This window comes from Salvelinus namaycush, chromosome 20 (genome assembly GCF_016432855.1).
Source record: "Salvelinus namaycush isolate Seneca chromosome 20, SaNama_1.0, whole genome shotgun sequence".
In the NCBI taxonomy this organism is placed as follows: Eukaryota; Metazoa; Chordata; class Actinopteri; order Salmoniformes; family Salmonidae; genus Salvelinus; species Salvelinus namaycush.
Window position 1 is genome coordinate 8,724,096 of NC_052326.1, and position 20,696 is coordinate 8,744,791.

Genomic DNA, 20,696 nt, shown 5'->3' on the forward strand with positions numbered 1-20,696 from the left:
TAAGATCTTTCAGATACAATGGCCCAGCTGACTGGAAAAATGTACCTATAGAAGTCAGGGCATTAAAATCAAAAAGTGTAGTTAAGAAACCCCTTTTTCAAAAGGTTAAGAACACACTGTTCAGTTTTCAGCTAATAGAAACAAGATATTTGTAAATATGTATGTATATATTATATGTACTTCGTTTCATTAGCTGTATTAGTAGTTGTAGCAGTAGTTTTTATTAGTTGTATTAGTAGTTGTAGCAGTAGTATTTATTAGTTGTATTAGTAGGTGTAGTAGTAGTTCATATTAGTTGTAGGTGTATTAGTAGTTGCACAACATCTTTTTAAATGCTGTTAATGTAGGTTTTTTATTTGTATTATTATTATTTCATTGTTATTATTATAAGACAGTGGTTGCAATATTATTCTTGTCACTAAGTCTAGTTTTTTTTCTTCTTCTTGAAAACTATATAGCGCATCTCAAGAGATTTAATTCTGAAAATGACTAAGCAATAAGGCACAGGGGGGTTTGGTATATGGCCAATATACCACGGCTAAGGGCTGTTCTTACTGTAAACCCGACACAACACAGAGTGCCTGGATACAGCATTTAGTCGTGGTATATTGGCCATATACCACAAACCCAAAATGCCTTATTGCTATTATAAACTGGTTACCAACATAATTAGAAGTAAAAATAAATGTTTTGTCATACCGGAGGTATACGGTCTGATATACCACGGCTTTCAGCCAATCAGCATTCAGGGCTCGAACCACCCAGTTTATCATTTCAAATAAACCATATTTGACCAACTCCCTGACCAAAATGGCTGGCATGTATCCCATCATAATAAGGTTCATGTCCATTCTAGTATACTAATTCTTAATTTTATGGAGCAAACTCTATCCATCCCTCCATCTGTGAAAGCATGGCTGACATATTGTTGTCCTACACTTGGGTCACTGAAGTGCAACAAGCTCTGCTACTGGAGGAGATTGGCTGTCCAATAGTATCTCCCCATACTATTCCTACAGGAGAATCAACACGTCCACAATGTACAGAGCATGCAGTATCGAAGAGCCCTCACTGCTGTTCGATCATCCTATTGTTCCAACTTAATTGAGGAGAATAAGAACAATCCAAAATGTATTTTTGATACTGTCGCAAAGCTAACTAAAAAGCAGCAATCCCCAAGAGAGGTTGGCTTTCACTTCAGCAGTGATAAATTCATGAACTTCTTTGACGAAAAGATAATGATCATTAGAAAGCAAATTACGAACTCCTCTTTAAATCTGCGTATTTCTCCAAAGCTCCGTTGTCCTGAGTCTGCACAACTCTGCCAGGATCTAGGATCAAGGGAGATGATCAAGTTTTTTAATACTATATCTCTTGACACATTGATGAAAATAGTCATGGCCTCTAAACCTTCAAGCTGCATACTGAACCCTATTCCAACTAAACTACTGAAAGAGCTGCTCCTGTGCTTGGCCCTCCTATATTGAACATAATAAATGGCTCCCTATCCAGAGGATGTGTACCAAACTCACTAAAAGTGCCAGTAATAAAGCCTCTCTTGAAAAAGCCAAATCTAGACCCAGAAAATATAAAAAACAAATCGGCCTATATCGAATCTCCCATTCCTCTCAAAACATTTTTTAAAAGCTTTTGCGCAGCAACTCACTGCCTTCCTGAAGACAAACAATGTATACGAAACGCTTCAGTCTGGTTTTAGACCCCATCATAGCACTGAGACTGCACTCGTGAAGGTGGTAAATTACCTTTTAATGGCGTCAGACCAAGGCTCTGCATCTGTCCTCGTGCTCCTACACCTTAGTGCTGCTTTTGACACCATCGATTACCACATTCTTTTGGAGAGATTGGAAACCCAAATTGGTCTACACGGACAAGTTCTGGCCTGGTTCAGCTCTTATCTGTCTGAAAGATATGTTTGTCTCTGTGGATGGTTTGTCCTCTGACAAATCAACTGTTCATTTCGGTGTTCCTCAAGGTTCCATTTAGGACCACTATTGTTTTCACTATATATTTTACCTCTTGGTGATGTAATTGGGAAACATAATGTTAACTTTCACTGCTATACGGACAACACAGCTGTATATTTCAATGAAACATGGTGAAGCCCCAAAATTGCCTTTCCTGGAAGCCTGTGTTTCAGACATAAGGAAGTGGATGGTGGCAATTGGAAGGACCTGGGCGATACTCTGGACCCTGATCTCTCTTTTGACGAACATACTGTTTCAAGGATAGCTTTTTTCCATCTACGTAACATTGCAAAAATTAGAAACTTTATGTCCAAAAATTATGCAGAAAATTTCATCCATGCTTTTGTCACTTCTAGATTAGACTACTTCAATGCTCTACTTTCCGGCTACCTGGATAAAGCACAAAATAAACTTCAGATAGTGCTAAACACAGCTGCTAGAATCTTGTCTAGAACCCAAAAATGTGATCATATTACTCCAGTGCTAGCCGCTCTACACTGGCTTCCTGTTAAGGCAAGGGCTGATTTCAAGGTTTTACTACTAACCTACAAAGCATTACATGGGTTTGCTCCAACCTATCTTTCCGATTTGGTCCTGCCGTACATACCTACACATACGCTACGGTCACAAGACGCAGGCCTTCTTATTGTCCCTACAATTTCTAAGCAAACAGTTGGGAGGCATTTTTATGGAATGGTCTGCCTATCCATGTGAGAGATGCAGACTCTGTCTCAACCTTTACGTCTTTATTGAACACTCATCTCTTCAGTAGGTCCTATGATTGAGTGTAGCCCAGGGATGTGAAGGTGAACGGAAAGGCACTGGAGCGGCGAATCGCCCTTGCCGTCTCTGACTGGCCGGTTCCCCTCTCTCCACTGGGATTTTCTGCCTCTAACCCTATTACGGGGGCTGAGTCACTGGCTTACTGGTGCTCTTCCATGCCGACCCTAGCAGGGGTGCGTCACTTGAGTGGGTTGAGTCACTGACGTGATCTTCCTGTCCAGGTTGGCGCCCCCCCGGGTTTGTGCCATGGGGGAGATTTTCATGGGCTATACTCGGCCTTGTCTCAGGGTAGTAAATTGGTGGTTTGAAGATATCCCTCTAGTGGTGTGGGGGCTGTGCTTTGGCAAAGTGGGTTGGCTGGCCCTGGTTGGCCCTGTCCGGGGGTATCGTCAGACACACAGTGTTGCCCGACCCCTCCTATCTCAGCCTCCAGTATTTATGCTGCAATAGTTTGTGTCGGGAGGCTAGGATCAGTCTTTTATATCTGGAGTATTTCTCCTGTCTTATCTGGTGTTCTGTGTGAATTTAAGTATGCTCCCTCTAATTCTCTCTCTCTCTTTTCCATCTTCTCTCGGACCTGAGCCCTAGAACCATGCCTCAGGACTACCTGGCCTGATGACTCCTCGCTGTTCCCAGTCCACTTGGTCGTGCTGCTGCTTCAGTTTCAACTGTTCTGCCTGCGGCTATGGAACCCTGACCTGTTCACCGGACATGCTACCTTGTCCCGGACCTGCTGTTTTTGACTAAGTCTCTCTACCGCACCTGCTCTCTAACTCTGAATGATCGGCTATGAAAAGCCAACTGACATTTACTCCTGAGTTGCTGACCTGTTGCACCCTCTACAACCACTCTGATTATTATTATTTGAACCTGCTGGTCACCGATGAACGTTTGAATATCTTGTCCATGTACTGTTATAATCTCCACCCGGCACAGCCAGAAGAGGACTGGCCACCCCTCAGAGCCTGGTTCCTCTCTAAGTTTCTTCCTAGGTTCCTGCCTTTCTAGGTAGTTTTTCCTCGCCACCATGCTTCTACATCTGCATTGCTTGCTGTTTGGGGTTTTAGGCTGGGTTTCTGTACAGCACTTTGTGACATCGGCTGATGTAAAAAGGGCTTTATAAATACATTTGATTGATTGATTGATTGAGTGGGATTCGCTGTAAAACGAAACACAATGTACTGTGTAGGCACGCGATATACAATGATACTGTACATTAGGTGAAAAGACTGTCTTCGACTGCTGAGCTAAAGCCGAAGGTATTAGTCCGAGGAGCCAACACATATTTTATTATCACGTGACTATAGTTCACCGACCGAACCATCTCTGTTTCTCTTTCACCACTTTGACTCTGTGCGCCTGTCATTGTGAGACCCAGCAGGATGTCTCCATGCTCTGTTCTAGTCATACAGTTCTATTAATGTTCCCGAGAACATTCCTTTCATTCTGCTACACTGTATCACTAATTCCTACTGATAGAACACATAACCTGTAAAGGTCACGCTCACTCTAACCCATTGTTACGCACCCCAACTATTCTCCTCCTCACCCTCTCCTCCCCCGCCACCCATATCTCTTGGTCTCCTCTCCACCACCTCTTGCCTTGGTACCGCTCTCCTCATTCTCTATCCTATATCTCGCTCTCCTCTCCACCCTCGCCCTGGTATCCCTCCTCTCCCTCTCCTCTCTTTCCTCTCTGCCTTCTCCTCCTCTCCATACATAATACAAACTAATTCCTATGAGGCTTAGGCCATAATGCTTTGTAAGCCATTTTGTTACGATAACAACAACGCCACAACATTCCACAACGCCTACTGTGCTCAGTGAACTGCAATGCAATCTGCATCCACAAGCACTGCTCGTAAATCAACCCATTTTGTTCGGACCACATTATCGTACTAAAACAAACTGCACCTGGGTTGTTTCTGAACCCTTCAGGTCATGCTAATATACAATTCATGCTACAATGTAGTAGCAGCTGGTAGATGGCTTTAAGCTGGGGCGGCGGGTAGCCTAGTGGTTATAGCGTTGGACTAGTAACCGAAAGGTTGCAAGTTCATATCCCTGAGCTGACGAGGTAAAAAAATCTGTCGTTCTGCTGCTGAACAAGTCAGTTAAGGCTGTCATTGAAAATAAGAATTTGTTCTTAACCGACTTGCCTAGTTAAATAAAGGTACAAATATATATCGGCTAAGTGCACACACAGCTCATTCCTCACTTACAGAAACATGTATTTTAATGCAATTTGAGAACACACACAAGTACCTGCTTGCTAAATGGGCTAATCTCAAGCACCACATCTTAATGAGGTAATTTGATCATTTGCAGCTCCTTTCCTTTCCTCTTGATGGAGTGTGTGTGTGTGCCTGTGTGTGCTCGAGACATCCAGAAACCACTCGTGTAGCTCTCCACCAGCTCCTTGCCTCCCCTGCAAGGCATAGGCAGCCTAATTCAAATTACCTAGCAACTAAACAACCAAATTACACCTGTGCTTGAGGCCCACTAACAACCAACAACCCAACATCCCAGTAAATATTCTTTACCAGGAAGCGCAGAGATAGAGACAGAACACCGGAGTCGTTCTGGAGGAAAATAACAAAGACACTATTCAATCAAACACCAAAACCAGGTGGAACTGGAGATACGGTGAAAACATCAGTCTTGTTTCAGTGCACATTTGGAATCTCTAGCCTGGCTTCTACCGTTACAATGGAAAACTAGATGATCCTATATGCAGAGAGATGTGGCAATCAGTCCAAACCTCATGGGCAACAACAAAAGGTTTGATACGAAACAAACCCCCCAAAAATCAACCGTGTATTCATTATATAACGCTTTCATTTTTGACTTCCAACAATCCCAACAGGTGTTTGACTGAATAGGTTTCAAACTGTGTCCACTCCACCACCCCCTCCTCCAGGACTGGCCACCCAGCCTGGATCTATTTGTTTGAACTATACCCGGTGTGTCCCAAATGGCACCCTAATCCCTACACAGTGCACTACGTTTGACCAGGCTATGGTTCTCCAAATGGTTCTGAATCCCTGGATATCAGCCATAACATACAGTGCCTTCAGAAAGTATTCATACCCCTTGACTTACTCCACATTGTGTTGTGTTACAGCCTATATTTAAAATGGTTTAAATTGCTATTTTTTCTCACCCATCTATACACAATACCCCATAATGACAAAGTGAAACCATGTTTATAGAATAAAAAAATAAATATGAAATACAGAAATATTTCATTTACATAAGTATTCACACCACTGAGTCAATACTTTGTAGAAGCACCTTTGGCAGTGATTACAGCTGTGAGTCTTTCCATACCTGGATTGTGCAACATTTGCCCATTATTCTATTCAACATTATTCAAGCTCTGTCAAATTGTTGTCAATCATGGCTAGACAACCATTTTCAGGTCTTGCCATAGATTTTCAAGTAGATTTAAGTCAAAACTGTAACTCGGCCACTCAAGGAACATTCACCGTTTTCTTGCTAAGCATCTCCAGTGTTGAGTTGGCCTTGTGTTTTAGTTTATTGTCCTGCTAAAATGTCCCAGTGTCTGGTGGAAAGCAGACTAAACCAGGTTTTCCTCTAGGATATTGCCTGTGCTTAGCTCCATTCTGTTTCTCGTTTATCCTGAAAAACTCCTCAGTCCTTAAATGTTACAAGCATACCCATAACATGATGCAGACACCACTTTGCTTGAAGATATGGAGAGTGGTACTCATGTAACCGATGTGAAATGGCTATCTAGTTAGCGGTGGTGCGCGCTAATAGCCTTTCAATCGGTGACGTCACTTGCTCTGAGACCTTGAAGTAGTGGTTCCCCTTGCTCTGCAAGGGCCGTGGCTTTTGTGGAGCGATGGGTAACGATGCTTCGTGGGTGACTGTTGTTGATGTGTGCAGAGGGTCCCTGGTTCGCGCCCGGGTATGGGCGAGGGGACGGACGTAAAGTTAAACTGTTACACTCAGTAGTGTGTTGTGTTGGATTTTCCTCAAACATAACACTTTGTATTCAGGACAAAACGTTAATTGCTTTGCCACATTTTTTGCTGTATTACTTTATGCCTTGTTGCAGACAGGATGCAAGTTTTGGAAAAAATTTATTCTGTACAAGCTTCGTTCTTTACACTCTGTCAACTTGGTTAGTATTGTGATATAACTACAATATTGTTGATCCATACTCAGTTTTCTCCTATCACAGCCAATAAACTCTAACTGTTTTAAAGTTAACATTGGCCTCATGGTAATATCCCTGAGCGGATTATTTCCTCTCCAGCAACTAAGTTAGGAAGGATGACTGTATCTTTCTAGTGACTGGGTGTATTGATACACCATCCAAAATGTAATTAATAACTTCAGCATGCTCAAAGGGATGTTCAATGTCTGCTTATTATTTTTTATTTTTTTTACCTATCTACCAATATGTGCCCTTCCTTTTCGAGGCATTGGAAAACCTCCCTGGTCTTTGTGGTTGAATTGGTGTTTGAAATTCACTGCTTGACTGAGGGACCTTACAGATAATTTGTATATGTGGGGTACAGCGATGACTTAGTCATTAAAAAAATCATGTTAAACACTATTATTGCATACAGAGTGAGTCCATGCAACTTATTATGTGACTTGTTAAGCACAACGTCTCAATTTAATCCTTTTTAAATGCAGGCTGTAACACAACAAAATGTGGAAATAGTCAAGGGGTTTGAATACTTTCTGAAGGTATTGTACTTCCTCACAACACAAGGAAAATATTATATTCCTGTAAACTTCCACGTATATGCTTTGATTGAATACAGCTCAATTGAAGCTGTAGCTGGGCATGTCACTAATAACTAAAGAGTATTAAAGTATTTAAGATATAACACATTGAAATGTATCAAGTCTCCTGAGTACTTGGGGCAGCTGAATCTCATCATGCATTCCTTACTACTCCGTAACTAATTACCAGTGAGTCTCTGTCCTCCCTCCACACAAGTGTGGGACTCTCCAGACAATGACACAAGGAGAGGGTCTTGACGATAGATGTGAAACAGGAATAAATCGTGGCATAAAACTTCCCTCCCAGCAGAACTGTTTTGTTTACTCCTTCTCACAAATTTGCTTGAGCAGGAAAAAATACCTCACACACTTGCCTGTCAAATGGCTTCCCTAATATACTGCCTTCCGCCCTTCTTATTCTTCTGTTCTCAAAAAGCCTTCCCTCGGTTCCATCCCTCTCGCTCTTTCGCACTCTCTCACCTCGGTATTTGATAAAGATTAACACAATGGCAGTTTCCTAACCGGACTGGACTGATTGTCAATAGTTACCACAGCCACAAAGTTGGTCAAAATTGGCTATGGCTATAGAGGGCTTGCATCTGCGTCACAAATCACCTAGCAACCACACCAGGCGCCATGTTGGAAGACCAGAATCAGTCTGTTGGATGCCTCCAATAGTCCACATGGCTGGCTGCGTTCTGCACCCACCAGAAACTTCAGGAAGATTGCCCATTATTTATTTTTTGTAAGGACGCATAAAACTGAGGCAGTGGAAGAACATATATTCAAGGAAATAAATATATTTAGAAAATGATCAAAAACAAGCTATTATTAGCTAGCTTGCTAAATAAACTTAGTGTGTAGGCAAACTCAAATGAGCTGCGAAAGTAATGTTTGTTACCTAACTAAGTGAATTAAATATCACCAGCTTGCTAACTTCATATTACCTAGTCAGCTAGCTATCTTTATGCATTTAATGTTGTAACTAAATGCATTTGTAGCTAGGGTTAGTTAGCTAGCTAACAACCTTGGAATAGGGTGAAAGGATTAGCTAGCAGTTCCAGCTGTCAGAGAAGGGTGAGTAGGCTACCCTGGATAGAACAGGTACCTTTTAGAGAGGACATTATGGAAATATTCTCCAGTACCAGTCCCTAGCGAGAAAAACTGAGGACAGAGATATATAGCAACATAATATTCAGGGCTGTCTATTTTTTTGTATAATGCAGCCTGTTGCTTTGTGATGTTTTCTGTCCTCAGATAGAGCCGTGAAACCCTGTCTGCAGATGAAGAGGTCCAAACGAATGTTCCAAGAGAATAAGGGTACATCCTTGTATACCATGGATTATATGTGTACCTTTATTGGCACATTTTGTGAGCAAAAATACATGTTAAAAGTCACACAGAATGTATTAACCTATTACAACTGGAGCAGGCCAAACCTGCTGGGTGTGCACGCTTCTTTTCCAGCCCAGCACTAACACATGTGATTCAATGTGTCAAACCTAATTAGTTAATAATCACGTGTGCTATTGCTGGGCTGGAACGGAAGTCTGCTCACCCAGTAGATCAGCGATCAGTCGAGTGAGGTTGGCCACCTCTGGTTTTGGCTTTTTTTGTTGTTCACCTGAAATGATGCTTTAGTAGTAATAGCCTACCTGTTACTAAACTGTCTAACCTTGACATATGAGTTAGCTTACGTCTACGCTTTGACATTATATGAAATAGTGTTGATTCTTTGAAGTTAAGTGTTTAAACTTGTTTTAATTGTTAACTTAACTATTATTTAAGACGAACTAGTGTCGATGTTGATTAATCACAGATCACAATCCTGCAATAGAGGGGAAGGGGAATCTGTCTCTAATATGTCTGTGTTTCTGTGTTATATTCTCAAATGAACATGACCTTTTTGTTCCGTCATAAGCAATTCTTTCAGGATATCATCCATTTGAACCCATTTTCTAACTGATAATGGCATGCAACACCAGTGCAGCCATAGGCCTACAGCAGTTGTTCCCAACACCAGTCCTTGCATACCTCCAAAAGCACAAACATACCTGATTCAACTCATTGAGGGCCTGATGATTAGTTTACAAGTTGAATCAGGTGTGTTTGTCCGGGTCTACAATAGAACTGTACTGTTGGGAGTACTCGGGGACCAGAGTTGGGAACCACTGGCCTACAGTATGATGGCATTTGCAACACACCCCTTGACATTGGGCATCTGAAGTAGAGAATAGCTTAACGCACACATTGTTTACACTTTTTGATATCACAAAGTAGGCTGTATTTCCATTTCTCCTGGATCACCAGTTCTCATTAGTTAGCCCGACTTCACCACAGAAATGAAAATCAGTTTACAGTGAAAAGAAATAGATGTATGTACAGTATGTGTCTAGGCAAATCCATAAGTGTTCTCCAAAATGTTAATATACAAATCATATGCAATAGTGACATTTTACAACAGTGCAGCAAGCTAGTGGACTCGATCAAGTACTGTTGAAATCAATTTGATGTGTGGGTAGGGGACAACTGGGACGAAAGTAACACTTTTAGTTTTTTTCCTAATTACCCACAGATCGATAGTGCTAGAGACACCATATTTTATGACCAGCAACGTATATGTTCTCTACCATTAGCAACTGTAAATGCAGTGCCTATAGAAACCCCTTCAACTTTGTTTCACATTTTGCTGCCTTAAAATGTCATCTAAAAAGGGATTCAATTAGATTGTTTAACCTACATATCGACACAACCTACTCCACATTTGCAAAGTGAAAGAAAGTTAGAGAACATTTTCCAAATCAAGAAAAAATACAATAAAATATATATAATAATTGGATAAGTCCCCACTCCCCTGTGTTAATACTTGGTGGAAGCACCTTTGGCAGCCATTACAGCTGTGAAATATTTGGAATATGACATTCTACCAACGTTGCATAACTCTTATTAAGGCAACATACTGTATATCCATAGTTTTTGTCAAAATTGCTCCGTTCATATTTCTTTTGATCCTAACAAACTCTGGTAGCTGTGCCACCAGAGATTCTGGGTTCGAGCCCAGGCTCTGCCGCAGCCGGCCGCGACCGGGAGGCCCATGGGGCGATGCACAATTGGCCCGGGTTAGGGAGGGTTTGGCCGGCAGGGATATCCTTGTCTCATCGTGCACTAGCGACTCCTGTGGAGGGCCGGGCGCAGTGTACGCTGACCAGGTCGCTAGGTGTACGGTGTTTCCTCCGACACATTGGTGCGGCTGGATTCCGGGTTGGATGTGCATTGTGTCAAGAAGCAGTGCAGCTTGGTTGGGTTGTGTTTTGGAGGACGCATGGCTCTCGACCGTCGCCTCTCCCAAGTCCGTATGGGAGTTGCAGCGATGAGACAAGACAGTAACTACTACCAATTGGATACCACGAAATTGGGGAGAAAAAGGGGTAAAACGATTTATTTTTAAATCCTTAAGAGTCTATTGACTCTTAACATAATAAAAATAGAAATATGTCAGTTTAAGCATGGGCTGCGTCGCAATCCACCGTATCCGCCTATGTCGGACTTGGTGACCGAGCTACAGCGGTGTTTGTCAGACAATGAGACATCCCGAAAATTGGCCTTACAAAAATGTCTGTGGAAAGGGGAGACTCTCACGAACACGATTGTCATGACTTCCGCCGAAGTCGGTTCCTCTCCTTGTTTGGGCGGCGGTCGACGTCACCGGCTTTCTAGCCATCGCCGATCCACCTTTCATTTTTCCATTTGTCTTGTCTTGTTTTCCTACACACCTGGTTTCAATTCCCTCAGTATTAGATGTGTATATAACCCTCTGTTCCCCCCATGTCTGTGTGTGGAATTGTTTGTTGTTTCGTGTATGTGCTTGCTAGACTGGTTTGCGCTGGGTTATGTCAACCCATCTTGTGTTTAATGTTCTTAGTGCCGTGTTTTTTGTTCGCCGAAATAAAAGGCTCCTTTGGCTACCCAATTTCTGCTCTCCTGCGCCTGACTCCCTTACAGCCAGTTACGCATACCTAACAACGATGGTGTTCTTCGTTTTGCTCTGTGTCCCGTGACTAGTCTGAAGGTAACCCATAGAAATGAATGGAAGTATGGAGGTAGTTTTGTGCCAACAAAAATAAGGGGATAAATACGTGTCCAAAAAACTAAAATATATTTCCTGAGCTTTCAAAACCTGATTCCTAATGATTTATTTTTTTACTGCCATTTATGAATGTGTTATTCAATGTGTTTCTATGGGATATAGTAGTAGCCAAATTCAATATATTTTTTTTATACCTAAAGGGGTCCTAAAATTCAATATGAAATAGCTAAATGATCCATGGTATGACCATCTTAAAACAATTCCATACTGTACACTAGCTTAAGCCAATGGCTTGGACTTTTAATTTAATTTCAAAGTCTCCTTCAGATTCTTATTAGACATGCAATGTCTGTTTTAATAAAGCAGCCTGTATACTTGCAGTAGGGTGGGAAATGTAGTGTTGTACTTTAATCATGAAGTAAGCAAACAAACTCCCACGATTGCCACTTTGACTCTCGTCACACATTCATCTCCTCAACTTACCCCCTCAAATCACACTCTTCATGCACTCCCACTCGTCCCCACTTTCACCCGTCACATTCTTATCCCCTCTTTCAGTTCTGTCATATAGGCCCCAACTTAATCTCTTGTGGACAGATCTACATAAACATAACTGGTTCATCTCAGCCTATGTTGCCCTTAAGTCTCTACAGTTTTAGTTGCTGACGGAGAAACGGATTACCCCCGAGAACACTGCTACTCCTGCTGTTCTACCGTCATCTGATTAGTCCGAGAGCATCTGGTCATCGCGGTGGTGGCACAGGGCTACTCATTTCTCCTGTGGAGATTTTATCTTTTCCCCCTCTCACCCGTCTCACCTCCTCATTTGAATTCCATGTTGTCACTGTCACTTGTCCACTCAAACTTTACATTGATGCCATCTATCGCCCAGCGGATGGCACGTTCCTCAATGAGCTTGACACCTTGATAAGCTCATTTCCCGAAGATGGCTTACCACTCATTGTACTGGGTGACATAAACCTCCTGATGCCTGACTTCGATTCAATTCTTTCCTCTCCTTTCCTCTTTTGACCTCACTCTTTCCCAGTCCCCTCCCACTCACAGGGCAGGCAACGCACTTAACCTCATCTTTACTAGAGGCTGTTTGCCTACTAATCTCGCGACTATCCCCCCTTCATGTATTTGATCAATACTTTGTTTATTTTTCTCTCCCTCTCTCTTCCAACCCTACCCACTCAGCCACTATCCAGATGGTCATGCACCATCGCAATCTTTGCTCTCTCTCTCCTATCCTATCATCTCTTCCTTCTGTCTCCTGATTCTGCCTCTATGACCCTACTCTCATCCCTTTCCACATCCTATGACTCTCACTGTCCCCTTTCCTCCTGGCTGGTTCAGCCATCCCCTCCTGCTCTGTGGCTTAGTGACTCACTCCGAGCTTACAGAATAGGGCTGCGGGCAGCTGAGAGGTCATGGAGGAAAACTAAACTTACGGAGAACCTTCTATCACTTTAAATTTCAAGCTTCTGCCTCTAATCCTCCCTCCTTAATCCTCAACCTCCTCCCCCTCCCTCCTCCCTCTCCATGGTCAACTTAGTCAACCACTTTGAAAAGAAGAGACTTCTTTTGCCCCTCTCTCTCCATATGCAATCTGGCAACTTGTGATATCCAAATCGCCCTACAACCTGCTCGCTCGACCCCATCCCCTTCTCCAGACCATCTCTGGAGACCTCCCATTCCTCATCAACTCATCCCTGACCACTGGCTTCATCCCCTCTGACTTCAAGATGGCCAAAGTCGCTCCCCTCCTCAAGAAATGAAGACTCAACCCCTTTGACGTCAAATACTACAGACCAGGATCTTCTTTCTTTTCTTCCCAATACACTTGAGCGTACTATCTATTGCTAACTCTCCCGTTATCTCTCTCAGAACAATCTTCTTGACCCTAACCAGTCAGGCTTCAAGACAGCTCACTCAACTGAGACTGCTCTCCTCTGAGTCCCGGAGGCTCTCCACTCTGCCAAAGCTGACACTCTCTACTCTGTTCTCATCCATCAGATCCTCCTCTCCACCCTCTCAGGGCTGGGCGTCTCAGGCTCTGCACACTCTTGGATTGCATCCTACCTGGGAGGTCGCTCCTACCAGGTGACGTGGAGACATCTCAGCTTGGATATCGGCCTACCTCCTTAAGTTCAACATCGACAAGACAGAGCTGCTCGCCCTCCCGGGGGAGGCCTGCCCGCTCCGAGACCTCTCCATCATGGTCGACAACTCCACTGTGTCCCCCTTGTAGGTGTAAAGAACCTTGGCGTGACCCTGGTCAGCACCTTGTAATTCTCTGCAAACATCAAAGCAGTGACTAGCTCCTGCACGTTCATGCTCTACAATATCCTTAGAGTACTACCGTTCCTCAAACAGGAACCAGCGCAGGTCCTAATCCAGGCATTTGTCTTCTCCCATCTGGACTACAGTACTTCAACCCTGTTGGCTGGGCTCCCTGCTTGTGCCATTAAACCCCTGCAACTTATCCAGAATGCTACAGCCCACCTGATGTTCAAACTTCCCAAGTCACCCCACTCCTCAGCAAACTCCAATGGCTTCCAGTTGAAGCTCGCATCCACTACAAGACCATGGTGTTTGCCTACGGAGCAGCAAAAGGAACTGCCCCTCCCTACCTTCAGGGTATCCTCAAACCCTACACCCCAACCCGAGCACTCTGTTCTGCCACATGTGATCTTTTGGCCATTCCACCTCTTCGGGGGGTCAGCTCCCGCTCAGCCCAGTCAATGCTCTTCTCTGTCTTGGCACCCCTAAGGTGGAAGCAGGACAGCAGAGTCCCTGCCCATCTTCCGAAAACGTCTGAAACCCTACGTCTTCAAAGAGTATCTTAAATGAATCCCAAGGCGCTATTACTACTAATTGTTGTAATTCTGGTTCAGCGCCTCACCCCCTTTCTCTAATGACAATAATTTGTCGGAACGAGTACAATTTTATTTATTTTTGTTTCTTTCCCTCTCCTTCTACTTCCCTCTCTGTTCATTTTAAGTAATCTTCTTTTCTCATTCTTTTTCCTTTGTATGTCTTTCTGTCCCTTTTCTGTCAACATAGTCTCATTAGAATATGTAAAAAAAAAAATATAAGACTCCTGTCTATTCTCATTATCACACAGTGACAACCAACAGCCTTGAAATGGACCCAGCAGTTTTGGGTACCAGCAGGGGGTCCAGGCAGGTAGGTACTTTTCAGGCAGCTACTTCAGCAACATTAGGGGTCCAGAAAAACAATCCCAACTGACACCCTTGTGGAAAACAAGGGTGTGTGACTTTGCCACAACAAGAGCAAAAGGTCCAATGGTGCTTAAGGTAACAACAAGCAAATAGTGGGTTATCGGAGATTTCAGCACCATGGACAGAGGTGAAACCATATCCCAGAGGTCTGGCGTTCACCACCACAGGACAGTGGCCAACATTTCATCCGTAATGGTCTCATTTAGGACAACAGCGGTTTGAAAAAAAGGTATGATATTATCAGAGACTCACCCCAGTGGTTTCTCCAGTCGACTGGCAGGTGACCCCACGATCTCCCCCAGGGTACAGAACACTTGACCCAAGAAGTCCTGAGAGGAGGAGGAGAAGGAGGGAGAGAGAGGGGGGAAGAGAGAGGGAGGGAATAAGAGACAGAGACAGGATGGAGGAGGTATAGGGTTACAAAAGGGAAACATGGGGAGAGGGGAAGTAAACAGGGATGAAGGGAGTTGGGGAGAAGATTGGACAAGGTGATAGTGAGAGCGAAAGAAGGGAGGGAGGTAATATACCTAGGTTATTAGAGTGTGTTACATGCATTACAGCTGCGTGTGTTTTCTGTATCTCTAGCTACAATATACTACAGCTACAGTACGAAAAGAAAAGGAAAGAGGCAGAGACGTACGTTGAGATCAGAAGGCTTCCAGAGGGCAGGGGAGAGCAGGCAGCAGGGTCAACAACAACAGAACACATCATGTACACACAAACACTACAATACCCAGAACACCTTGCACCGGGAGGAATACAATGAATAAAAATCATGCAGTTGGAGATATGCAAATCTTCTCTTTGTATGCAAATACCTCAAATAATCTGTTAGACCGTTTTGATCCAACAGTCTCCCAAGCGACAGAATGTGAAGATTGTTATCCTCTTATTAGCAGTCAAATAGTGACATGATGATTCATACATCCTGTTTATCTAATTCAAATGCACTAAAGCATTTCATGATCAATTCTAGTCTGGTTGAGGACACAGAAGGTACATTATTCTACAACAGTAGTACAACTACTAATCCTCTGCACATTAATGTAAATCCTACACCCAAAGCAGTGGTGGGAAAAGTACCCAATTGTCATACTTGAGTAAAAGTAAAGATGCCTTAATAGAAAATGACTCAAGTAAAAGTGAAGGTCACCCAGTAAAATACTACTTGAGTGAAAGTAAAAAAGAGTATTTGGTTTTAAATATACTTAAGTATCAAAAGTAAATGTAATTTCTAAAATATACTCAAAAGTAAAAGTATAAATCACTTCACATTCCTTATATTAAACAAACCAGATGAGATAATAATATATATATATTAAGGATAGCCAGGAGCACACTCCAACACAATCATTTACAAGCGAAGCATTTGTGTTGAGTGAGTCCGTCAGATCAGAGGCAGTAGGGATGACCAGGGTGGTTCTTTTGAGAAGTGCGTGAATTGGACCATTTTCTTGTCCTGCTATGCATTCAAAATGGAAGTACTTTTGGGTGTCAGGGAAAATGTATGGAATAAAAATAACATTATATTCTTTAGGAATGTAGTGAAGCAAAAGTAAAAGTCGTCAAAAATGTAAAGAGTAAAGTAAAGTACAGATCCCAAAAGTACAGACCCCAAAAAACTACTTAAGTAGTACTTGAAAGTATTTTTACTTAAGTACTTTACACCACTGCACCAAAGCCTACCACCTTATCCTCCAATGGAGACGTTTCTTTATAATTGCCTAATTGTTATTTTGCACTGGATGCACAGGCATACTGAACATACAGAAGGTTTGCCCTACTGTATGGTCACGGAGCCATTGTATGTACTTGTAGTAACAACCACATTGTATGAACAAACCAAAGGTTCATAACAATTTCATGCTGTATATTTGGATACCTGGATGGTTCTTTGGGGAAAGGGGGATACCTTGTCAGTTGTCCAACAATGTATTAAACTGAAATGTGTCTTCCTTCCGCATTTAACCCAACTCCTCTGAATCAGAGAGGTGCGGGGGGGCTGCCTTAATCGACATCCACGTCTTCGGCGCCCCGGGAACAGTGGGTTAACTGCCTTGGTCAGGGCAGAACGACAGATTTTTACCTTGTCAGCTCGGGGATTCGAGCCAGCAACCTTCCGGTTACTGGCCCAACGCTCTAACCACTAGGTTTGCATAAATCCATGAAGGTAGTTTGTTGACAGAGCATGCAACATGTAGCAGGCACAACTAATCAAACCATGCAACTTCACGATCAGACCAGAGTCATAGATAAGGAGAGTTTGGCCAATCAGAGTGCAGGACTCTCACGTTTCATCTCTCTGAACATTCCGTCAGTTGTCCATGATGAGTCCTATGCTTTTAGCTCTGATCATTTTGTGCGGGAAATTCTGTTAGCTTGTATTGATCAATAATGACTTTGAAAATCAATGGTTTCAAGTCAATTACGTTGATTATTGTTGGGAGTATTGGCCAATACCTGTTCATCTGTGTCTGTAGGTCTGAGAGGGTGTGTCACTCACGTGTTTGGATAGGTCTGGGCTTTTAGAGTCCACATCATATCTGGAGGAGAGATAGGTAACACGGGTTACATGTGCGTGTGTGTGTGTGAGCGAACGAGAGAGCGAGAGGGAGAGAGAGAGAAAGGGAGCTCTAACGAGGCCTCTGGTAGATGAAGTTTATCCATTGCTCATTACTTACATCCATATAATCCAGCGTTTCCCAGAACTTGGTGTTCGGGACCCCAAGGCATGCACGTTTGAGTTTTTAACCTAACACTACACTGCTGATTCAAAATGATCAAAGCTTCATGATTAGTGGATTATTTGTGTAGCGCTAGGCAAAAACCTAAACGTGCATGCCTTGGGGTCCCGAGGACCCGAGTTTAGGAAACCCTGATCTAATATTTTCACATCTATCAGTGTATGTGAGTAAATGCTAAGGGGGTTGTATTTCATCTTGGTTATCCATTTCACCTTCTTATTAGTGGGACGATATCTCACTATTGGAGGCTAGTTGTTATGGGCCTGATCTGCACATGAGTGTAAAGGCCTGCACCAAAGCCTGTCACCATATCCTCCGTTTCTATAGAACTGCCTAATTGTCCTTTGATCCACTGTATTTTGTTGATGCATACATGCGTATAGATGACGTAATGCACTATAGATGAGGCCTGTAACATGTTTGACTGGTTGTTTTTTCGTGTCTCAAAGCTCAATCTGAGTGGTCCGCAATGTGTTTCTTATTTTCTTTAGCTGTATTCTGTGTTATTGTATCGCTGTGGAGGGACACTTAAATACATTTCTCGAACTCCTTGAACATAGAGACATCAAGGAGAAGGACATGCACTTTATGAGCCCTGTGAAGATGAAACAGACCGTGATACAATAGATCACCACAGCCCAGAGTTAGACGAGAGCCGCACATGCTATAGCAGGCACTCACGCACGCACACAATGACGCAATACAGATCATGAATCGGGATGACTCAGATTAATAAGGGTCATCACCTCAGAGCAAAGGGGTAGCTTCTCATTATATCTGACTGCGTACTTCTACACTATACAAATTGGGGAAATCATATTCGTCTGACAGGGTTGAATTGAACCTCTATGGGAAGTCCTTACTCCACCATTCTCCTCTGTTCTCTCTGGACGGGACTGGCTGAGGGTTGAAACCAAAGCTACATGTGTTTTATCGCCCTATATTTTATCATAGAAGTCATAGATCACTTTAACTAACTGTTAAACTCCAAAAGAGAAGATTCCTAATGTTCTGTGAATATTATATTAGCTTGCCATATTCCATCATCGCCCAGCCATTTGCGATTATAGTTTGCATCCAAAAATTGAATTGCACCCTAGCCCTGTTATTGCACAACCTCCTCCTGGTTACATTATGTGTGAGAGAATGAGACAGCTGTGTGCCAACCATTATAGTGTCTGTCTGATGTTTACTATTCGTGACTAAACGCCATTTGAAAGGAGAGGAAACAGTCTCTAGGATTCCTCTCAGTGTGAATGTGAGACCAACAAGGAACGGAATAGTGACTACAGTATAACGGAATGTGTATATGTTTCTTCATGTTTGCTTTGACAATTTAGGTCCCTACACTTTCCACGCTAATATAGCCTCTTGAATTGAATTGAATGGGAAACGCAGAGAGGGGGAAAGAGAAAGATACACACAGAGAAAGAGAAAGAAAGGGAACAGAGGGAGGGTTGTCATGTGGGGGCTCATCAGGGCCAGTGTTTAAAGGAAATAATCACTCACAAGTCAAAGCGTAGATTCTGCTTCTCCTCAAAGAAATAGTCCAGGATGTACTTCCTGACAAAGTCTGGGTTTAGAGTGTTGTCAATCACCTCTGTTCTCCCAAACTAGAGAGAGAGAGAGAGAGAGGCGGGAAGGAAATGTGAGAAAAAAAACATTATTCAGCATTATACATCCTCCAAATACACAATCTATTGTTCCAATCTCTTCATTATTATTCTATATCTATCTCTCTCTCTCTCTCCGACACATACACACCTGTCAGAGAGAGAGAGACAGAAGAGGGAGGATTAGGAGACAGTATCACCACGTGATACCAACACATTACACACTCCTGTTGTGTGAGTGTCTTTCCTTTATCCTGTCTCGTCTCTTTTCTCCCATTCTAATTACTGAGGCAGAGAACACCCACTCATCACCTCAACTCACCCTCCAGAGAAAGAGAGAGAGTGGGAGAGGAGGAGGGAGGGAGGGAGAGGAGGGAGGAGGGAGAGAAGAATAGGAAGAGGGAAGAAGAGGGGGAAGGAGAGAGGGCTTGGCGAGAGAGTGTAGAGAGATGAAGGGTGAGAGGGAGGAGAGAGAGAGAGAGCGTTACAGAGGGGCAGAGTTGGCAAGAGACATGAAAAGGCAGAGTATGAGAGATGGAGGAGAGAAAGAGGCAGAATTAGCACCGGGGACCAGGAAAAGGGAGAGACAGGGAGATGAGAAAACAGAAAGAGAGAGGGGGAGTAGAGAATAAAGAGAAAGAGAGGGGGGGAATAAAAAATAAAGAGAAAGAGAGGGGGGAGATGGGCAGGGGGTTAAACCCAGTTAATTACTGGGATTTTCACTCCTACACGAACGGCTGCAGATCCAGGAATAAAGCCAGCAAGCTTGGAATTCACCCAATCACACACCCCACCTAGTTCCGAAAGAGGACAGTGTGAGTGACATGACACTGTTGGTAAAGCCCATGGAGGAATCCTAAATATACGGTAGGGGTTACAACCCCTTCTCTAAATATAGCTGTTGTAAGATACGGGTTTCAATCATGGAGACCTGGTAAGCCAATATGGTAATGGGAATTCTCTGACTATACATTTAAACATGTCTGAAACAAAGACTATGTAGTCCAGTAAGGGGTCTGATTCTCATTGCAACTCTCTATGAGGAGATACATTGGGGTGAAGTACACCCATTGATCTCACTTGAATTGAGACTGTAAATAAACTACTGAAATATGGCTGCTTCGGAGTCAAACTGGGGCAACGTCTGTCTACATCCCTTAACAGGGAGGCAGTGCCGTCTGCAGTGGTCGTGTAAAATGGGCCAATGTCTGTAATGTATGGGGAAACAGTACAGAGAGGCAGCACGTGGTGTATTGGTCAAAAGTAGTGCACTACATTAGGAATGGGGTGCCGTTTGGGACACATGCTATAAATGTTTTGTAAACTGCTGAAAAATCACTGTTTCAGTCTGGTTTCTGAGTAACAACGGGGCCGACATCTGAAGCCCTTAACAAGTGTACGGCATGGTGAAACAGCAGCATTATGGTCGTGTGGTGTAGAAACACAGTAGTTGAATGCGGTCGACTCTGGAG

General features: G+C 43.1%; 1 protein-coding gene across 1 annotated transcript in view; it reads right to left on the reverse strand.

Annotated features, from left to right (window-relative positions):
* Positions 1-20,696, reverse strand: part of cpne5b (copine Vb) — a 199,917-nt gene that overhangs the window by 120,926 nt on the left and 58,295 nt on the right. The window contains exons 4-6 of the mRNA XM_039016716.1: positions 19,121-19,224; positions 17,371-17,410; positions 15,120-15,196 (exon numbers count right to left, since the gene is read on the reverse strand). Coding sequence (XP_038872644.1) covers positions 15,120-15,196; positions 17,371-17,410; positions 19,121-19,224 — 221 coding nt within the window. The remainder of the gene's footprint in view (positions 1-15,119; positions 15,197-17,370; positions 17,411-19,120; positions 19,225-20,696) is intronic.